The sequence below is a fragment of the Telopea speciosissima genome, unplaced genomic scaffold (genome assembly GCF_018873765.1).
Source record: "Telopea speciosissima isolate NSW1024214 ecotype Mountain lineage unplaced genomic scaffold, Tspe_v1 Tspe_v1.0073, whole genome shotgun sequence".
In the NCBI taxonomy this organism is placed as follows: Eukaryota; Viridiplantae; Streptophyta; class Magnoliopsida; order Proteales; family Proteaceae; genus Telopea; species Telopea speciosissima.
Genome location: NW_025317409.1, coordinates 64,027 through 72,387, shown reverse-complemented (window position 1 = coordinate 72,387; position 8,361 = coordinate 64,027). Strand labels below are relative to the sequence as shown.

The 8,361-nt window shown below is 48.2% G+C and overlaps 1 protein-coding gene across 1 annotated transcript; it reads left to right on the top strand.

Annotated features, from left to right (window-relative positions):
• The first annotated feature begins 1,090 nt into the window (after positions 1-1,090).
• Positions 1,091-2,385, top strand: LOC122647561. The gene is made up of 2 exons (XM_043840933.1): positions 1,091-1,543; positions 2,338-2,385. Exons 1-2 carry the CDS (start codon positions 1,091-1,093, stop codon positions 2,383-2,385), a joined length of 501 nt encoding a protein of 166 aa, XP_043696868.1.
• Positions 2,386-8,361: the final 5,976 nt, after the last annotated feature.

Below are 8,361 nucleotides of genomic sequence, written 5' to 3'. Positions count from 1 at the left end.
TAAGGTGACGTTTGGGGTTATTTGGGGGCATTTTTGTACTTTTTTGTATTTGGGATTCTCTAAAAAGTATCCTTATCTCTTATAAGACGTGTGGATGCGATGTTGAGGGTCGTGACCTTCGAATCGATAACTATTTTGGCATATGTTCATTTTCGGTCTAAACCAGACCGGGTGGGTCGTTTGGGGTTATTTGGAGGCATTTCTGTACTTTTTTAGGCTTGGAATTTCCTAAAAAGTGTCCTTATCTCTTATTAGACGTGTGGTTACGATGTTGAGGGTCGTGACCTTGGAATCGATACCTATTTCGGCATATGTTCATTTTCAGTTTAAACAAGACCAGGTGGGTTGTTCGGGGTTATTTGGGGGCATTTTAGTACTTTTTCGGGTTTGGGATTTTCTAAAAAGTGTCCTTATCTCTTATTAGACGTGTAGATGCAATGTTGAGGGTCGTGATCTTCGAATCGATACCTATTTCGGCATATGTTCATTTTCGGTTTAAACCGGACACGGTGCCGTGCACGTTGGAGTGAAGCTGTTTGGTTTGAAAGGGATATTAATTCCCATTGCTTTATAGCTTGGAGATGCCTTTCGGATGCCCTCCCTACAAGGGACAACCTCATTCATAGACATATTCTAGCTCCTCATCATTGTGAGTTTTCTTTGGCTGAAGGGCCGAAAGCCGGAATCATCTTTTCTTTGGGTGCCCCTTCTCTTCGACATTTGGAAAATTATTTATGAGCTTTGCTTTCATGATGGAACCATGCCAAGCAATGTCATTGATGCATCCATCTCGGTTTGATATGCCGCAGGTAGAGCAGGGAAGTTGGGGCTGGTCACCAAGCTTGCGTTCTGTGCCACAATCAAGCATATCTGGTCAGAGGGAAATTTCAGAATTTTCAGGAACAAAATCAGACCTAAGGACCAAATCATAGGGGCTATAAAGGGGGATGTTATTGGCAGATTATCTTCCATTTCTTTGGTGGGTGATCCTACTACTGCCAACCTTCATATTGCTTTCAAATGGGGTCTTCAAGTTCATTGGGCTGCTCGAATTCCGAAGGCCTCCTCTTGGTTTGCCCCTAATCCGAATATGGCTGCTCTCCATTGTGATGGGTCTCTTGTAGATGACAAAGCAAGCTTTGGGGACCTCATTCGTGATGGATATGGAGACCCCATAGCTGCCTATGCTGGTCTAGGGGAAGATCTTTCGGTGCTGTCCATGGAGCTTAAGGCTATTTACAAAGGAATTTCCCTTTGTATCGAGAAGGGCTTGTATGATGTTTCTGTTAGGTCGGATTTGAAGCTGGCCATCGACATTTTGAATGGGCAGATCACTGGGCCCTGGCAAATCCTTACTTTGAAAAGTAAGATCCTCTCTAAGTTTAGGCTGCTGAGGTCTAAAGAATTTGTTCATGTTTGGAGAGAACAGAACCAGCCCGCAGATTTCATGGCTTCCCTCCCTACTGAGCCCTCTGGAACCTATTGGGAGCCTGAGTCTTTCCCTCCGGAGCTGACCATTCTCATAAAGAAAGATAAGGAGCTGGTAACCTATTATAGGATGTAGCCTTAGGGGTTTTCTTTCTCCCTGCTGTTTGATAGGGCCTGTCCTATCTTGCTTACGGTCCTTTTCCCCGTTTTTGGGTTCTTAAAGGATGCCTTTCTTTGTACATTTTTCTTTTCTTAGTAATACAAATCTTACTTATCAGAAAAAAAAAAAGAACCATTTAACAGCCAAGGTGAGATCCTCTCCAACAACCTCCCAAGCATGCTTAAAGAAAGCAGCCCCAAAACCATCCGGACCTGGAGCTTTAGAATTTTTCATGGCAAAAACCACCTCTCTTATTTCCTTATTGGAAACCTGCCCAATAAGGTTGTTTTGTTGCGCAAGGTCCAAGCCATGTTGCAAAGGGACAGACTCGGGGAAAAATCCAGCATCATCGGCATTTGCACCAAATAGGTTCATGTAAAAGGACACCGCCTCCCTTTTAATCAGATTTTGCTCCTTGATAACCTCATTCTCTCCATTACTGCTCCTCCAAAATGTGATTCCTATTTTGCCTACACACCATGGATTTATGGAAGAAGCTATTGTTACCATCACCCAACTGAATATTTTTAACCCTTGACTTCTCCTTCAAGAACTTCTCCTCAATGATAAGGGCTTCCCATAATTTCTTCTTGGCTGCTTGTTTCTAAGGGAACCAAACTGAGATCATTAGGATGAGCGGTAAGGCTAGTTTGGATCGAGTTAATTCAGAAGAAGCATTTTTACTGCAAGAAAAACGTCACCAATGCTATCCTGATTCCACTTCTTGAGATCTGCCTTGACATTTTAAGGCGGACAGCAAACCGAAGAATAGGATTAAGCTTCATATTCACGGGTAGTCCCACCCCTTAGCTACCACTTCATCAAACCCCTCTCTACCAATCCAAGCCTCAAAGAACCAGAAGGGTTTGGGCCAAAGTTAACCCCATCAAGAATCGAAACCACAGTGGAGAGTGATCCAAAAGCCACTGGGGGCAAGAAAGTAGCTTCAGAGACACTGAGACCATCCAACCAATTCAAGTTGACCAAAGCCCTATCCAACTTACAGAAACCCGAGGACTGCCTCCTTGCCTATTATTCCAAGTAAAAGTTCTCCCTTCCACTTCAAGTCAATAAGACCAGTGTCAAAAATAAAGGAATTAAACTCATCTACAGCCTCTTGATGGACTACATCACCTCCAAGCTTTTCGCTTTGCTGCCGGATAATATTAAAGTCCCCTAGACCAATCCAAGGACTAGAAATGGTAGAAGCAAAACCAGTAACATCCCTCCAAAGCTCCCTCCTTTCCTCCATAGAATTTGAAGCATAGACAGCAGTGCATAAAAAAGTTATAGAGGACCCCAACTTAATCACTCTCATATGCATGAATTGGTTAGATTTTTGAATTTCCTCCACTTTAAAAATTGCAGCATCCCAACCCACCCAAATGCGAGCTGTAGAACCATCTTCACCATTATGATAGTACTTCCAATTTGGAATAAAAGGGTCGAAGATATCCACACAATTCTCTGTCTTCACCTTAGTCTCAAGAAGGATAGCTAATTTTGCATTATTATCCATAATCACTTTTCTAATCCCATGCCTCCATGTAGGGGCATTCATACCCCTAACATTCTAAGAAATGCAATTCATTTGAAAAGAAGGTGATACATCTAAGATTCACCGAACCAGTCAGTGGGCGCCACATGTCACAAACCGACCCGCTCCAGAACCAAGGAGAACCAATCGGAGGTCCCACCCAGGTGCGGCTAGCACCCAGGTGCGGCCTGCACCCAGGAGCGGCCTCACCTAGGCGCGGTCTCACACCCAGGCACGGCATCGTGGATGCAGACATGATGCACACGGACACCGAGGCCGCTTGTCTATGACCCAATCATGTCACTATAGACTTATGCCACCACCAAGACTCTGGGCCACCGCTTAGAAGTCACGTCACCCAGACGGATTCAAGCATCAATGACGTTTTCACCACACGCGAGTATCTATCCACCAAGGATCTTGATACCACCAGGACACTCCCTCCCGCGGGAGATGGCCAATCAGGATAGAGCCCCTGCTACCCGGGGCCTCTATCCACTCAACGGCACACTCGCCATCAAACTAGGACTCTCCATATCATCATACTTAAAAGGAAAGGTACACCACCCTCAGAAGAGACATCTGAACTCATGTTGAATAATCAGTATTCATCTGTTTGCTCAGGAGATCTAACTTTGGCATCGGAGAGCCCTAGGCCGGAACCACACCGGTTCTCTCTGGTGATCCCTTGGTCCTTTTGCAGGTGATGACACTCGCAGGACCGCCCAACGATTTCTTGATGCAACAGATTGGTGCCGTCTGTGGGAACGATGCTAGCCATTACATCTACTAGCTCGCTTCCATATTCATTCAATGGCACGAAGGAAGACTACCACCACCAACAACGTGGCGAGGAATGGATCACCACCCCCAGAGTGCTCTAGCCGCAGAGCCAATGACCAGGACCATGTCCCTCTAGAGGAAGAGATCCCCCTTAATGACCAGTTTGTGGTCGACAAGCCTAACAATGACGAGGCAGACGATGTGGTGGTGGAGGTAATACCAGACCCCAATGCACCAACAACTGTGGGTCAGATCAACGACCTGCAATGATAGATCCTCGATGAACAATGACTCTTTTGAGAATACTTGACACAGCGTGTGACGTCTCACAGCCGAAGGACGTCGCCGTCAGTAAGGACAGAGTTCGCACCTCGACAAGAGCCAAACCCTAGGAGATCATCCCCTAGGGGCATGGGATCGAGAGAGACTTACGCGACGGGCAACCCCCATTCCACAACGGGGGAGCCTTCCCAGTGTCCCGAGGAGAATAAGAGACCTCCCGCCACGGTCGGAGTGTGGGAGGACACCAACACCCAGGCGAGGTACCTAGCCCGGAGAGATCGGTCCGGAGGTCCGTGTTCGACGGACGACTTGAAGAAGGTCACATACCACGACGGCCGGACCTACAGAGAGAGAAAGCCCCTCACCTTCGCGGCCCGGGTTCATCACGGGCGTGACCATTCACCATCCCGCCAACACTCAAGGTGGGAGGGGACATCCCGGAGAGAGTGTGAACTAGGTTGTAGTGAGCGTCTGCCAGTGTGAGGGACGAGACATGGGATGAGGAGCTCGATCAAAGACTCCACGACCTAGATGAGAAGCTGGAAGGGTTAAAGAAGTAGACCAAAGGCGAGACACATTCCATACCTAGACAATACCCATTCTCGCGAGAGATCATGTCACCACGGTCCCTTCCAGTTCCGACTTCCTACCTTTGAACTCTACAATGGTACCACGGACCCTAATGACCACATCAACTATTTTAATGGCATGATGACATTGTATGGTGGGTCGGACGTGGTCTCTGTCGGGCATTCCACTGCATCCCTCAAGGAGTAGCCACATCATGGTTCTTCAGGCTACGATCGAGATCTATAGGCTCATTCGCGGAGCTATACGAGCATTCGTCACCCGCTTCGGAGCGGTGTCAAGCAGAAGAAGACCACCGTCAACCTACGAACATGGTACAAAACCTAGGGAATCTCTCGGGAGTATGTTAGCAGGTTCACCAAGGAAGTCCCCGGAGGTTCGAGACTTGGGCGACCAAACCGAGCATGCAACCTTGGCGGGAGGTATCAAGGACCTGCACGATCAAGGACTGCACGTCATAAGACTAGGACTATGAAAGAGCTCCTGGAGCGGTGCAACGAGTTTGCAAATATGGCGAGATACTATAAGCTAGAGCGAAGATAATCGAGGCCAAGCCGCGAGGATAACAAGAGGTCAGCACCTAATGACCGCAAAAGAAAGTAATAGGTCGAGGATAAAGCATCAACAAGAGAAGGGCAACCGCCCATATGGGAGGACCGACCGTCGCCCGGAGAGAAGTGAGAGGGTAAGAAGCCCGAGTTCACCCCACTGAACACCACCGAGGTCCCGGATCCGCATACGGATCCAAGATCGTGACCTACTCCGTTGGCCACGACCTACGCTAGTAGGACCGAGAAAGCGAAACCCTAACAAGTATTGTCTCTTACACAAAGAGAATGGGCATGACACGGAGGAGTGCTATCAATTGAAGAAAGTAATAGAACAACTTGTAAGAGCAGGAACCTTGAACAAGTATGTGAAGGGGAGACGTGACAACCGCTCGAGGCCAAGGAGGCGGAGGTAATGACGGAGACAGAGTAGAACCGAGAAGGGAAGAAAGAAGACCGATCAAGAGAGAGACCGCCCGAAGAGCGGAGAGATGCAACAGAACCTAGTGGCACCAAGGGACCTCCCATCCTCACCATACTTGGAGGACCGGGCAAGAGTCCACTAGAAAGGCTAAAGCCCATGCCAGGTTCGTGGGAGTGGTAGAGAAGCTAAGCAAGATAGCCAAGACCGAGATGGTGATCACCTTCTCGGATGAAGACTTGGAAGGACTAAGCTTCCCACATGAGGATGCCCTGGTAGTACGGTGGAGGTAGCCAACGGACCTATACACGAGTGAGATAGACATAGGGGCATCGTAGACGTACTCTCCTTGGATGCCTATCGATAGTTCGGGTTCGGGACCATCATCTCACCGAGCCCACTTACCTCCATGGATTCTCGGGTGCCACCGCCTCCATCGAGGTACCATAAAACTATCCGTCACCTTCGGGTACACCCTCGACAAGTGACTATCATGGTGAACTTCATGGTTGTCAGAGTCGTGGTGCCCTTCAACGGCTTCCTAGGGCGACCATCTCGATAGCCCTTAGAGAGTCTTATCGTCACTCCACTGAAGATGAAGTTCCCCACTTGAAAATGGGGTAGGCGAAGTTTGAGGAGATCGAGGAAGAAAGCAAGGGAGTGCTATGCCACCTTCATGAAGAAGAATAATGGTAACACCCGGAATGGCACTCTGCCTAGAAACATGGTCGGTGACCGAGAGATGAACAGACAGAGAGAAGAGGTAGACCAGGTGGAAGACCTCATCCCATGGCCCCTCGGCGAGGACTACCCCTCCAAGCTCGTGCAGGTTGGCTCGCTACTAAGCAAGGAACAGAAAGAAGGACTTGGACACCTCCTCCAGCGAACATGGATGTCTTTGCATGGTCGAGCCAACCAGGAAGCCCATCCAACGAGCGGCATAACTTGCCTCGACGGACAAGCAACAATCAAGGAAGAGGTCGAGAAGTTGAGCGATCGGGGTTCATCGAGAAAGGAGAAGTTCCCAACCTGGCTCAAACGTGGTCATGGTACCAATAGGAAGTGGAGGATGTGTGTCGACTACACCGACCTGAACAAGGCATGCCCAAAAGATCAGTACCCACTTGCCCGGGGATCGACCTATGATCCACGCCACCGTCGGGCATGAGATGCGGAGTTTCATGGATGCCTACTTGGTACAACCAGATCCTCATGCATGAGGGTGATGAGTCCTACACCGCATTCCGGACGGACAAGGAGAACTACTGCTACCATGTCATGCCGTTCGGGTTGAAGAATGCAGGGGCCACCTATCGGAGGATGGTCAACAAGATGTTCGAGGAACAGATCGGGTGCAACATGGAGGTATATGTGGATGACATGCTCGTGAAAAGCATCCACGCCCAGCCAACACATGACCGACCTAGAGGAAGCATTCACGATGCGAGGAGGAACCGGATGAAGCTAAACCTGCAAAGTGCGCCTTGGTGTAACGTCGGGAAAATTCCTGGGTTCATGGTCTCGATGCGTGGAATAGAAGCCAACCCATCCAAGATCAAGGCCATCCAAGAGATGGCACCTCCTTGAACGGCCAGGGAAGTGCGGAGGTTGAATGGAAGGGTAAGCCGCCCTTTCAAGGTTCGTGTCACGGGCGGGTGACAAGTGCCTACCATTCTTCAAAACATTGAAGAACCTCAAGCCCTAAAGACTTCACATGGACGAGAAGAGTGCCGAGAAGGCGTTCGAAGAATTGAAGGAGTACCTAAAGAGCCCACCACTTTGCTTGGCGACCAGAACCTAACGAAGAATTGCGGCTCTACTGCCGCCACCCACATGTCGCGGTTAGCGTAGTAATGCTTGCTAAAGGAAGAAGACAAAGTCCGAGGCCCATCTACTATGTCGGTCATGTTACGATCGATGCAGAGACCAGGTACACCAGGATCGAAGGTAGCCTATACATTGGTAATCGTAGCTAGGAAGATACTATCATACTTCCAAGCCCATACAATCATAGTCCTCATCGACCTCCCATTGAAGAAGGCATTTCTATATTTTTTTGGGCTTGGTATTTTCTAAAAATTGTCCTTATCTCTTATTAGACGTGTGGTTGCGATGTTGAGGGTCGTGACCTTGGAATCGATACCTATTTCGGCATATGTTCATTTTCAGTTTAAACCAGACCAGATGGGTCTTTCGGGGTTATTGCGAGGCATTTCTGTACTTTTTTGGGCTTGGTTTTTTCTAAAAAGTGTCCTATCTCTTATTAGATGTGTGGATGCGATGTTGACGGTCGCGAACTTCGAATCGATACGTATTTCGACATATGACCTTCGAATCAATACCTATTTCGGCCTTTGTTCATTTTCAGTTTAAACCAAACCTGGTGGGTCGTTGGGGGTTATTTGGGGGCCTTTCTGTACTTTTTTGGGTTTGGAATTTTCTAAAAAGTGTCCTTATCTCTTATTAGACATGTGGATGCAATGTTGAGGGTCGTGACCTTCGAATCGATAGCTATTTCGACATATGTTCATTGTCGGTTTAAACCAGACCGGGTGGGTAGTTTGTGGTTATTTGGGGGCATTTTTGTACTTTTTTGGGTTAGGTATTTTCTAAA

Coding starts and splice junctions, on each gene's coding strand:
- LOC122647561 (XM_043840933.1), top strand. CDS start 1,091: ATGGCTGCTCTCCATTGTGATGGGTCTCTTGTAGATGACAAAGCAAGC. Junction 1,544..2,337: donor TAAAGAAAGATAAGGAGCTG/GTAACCTATTAT, acceptor TGACATTTTAAG/GCGGACAGCAAACCGAAGAA.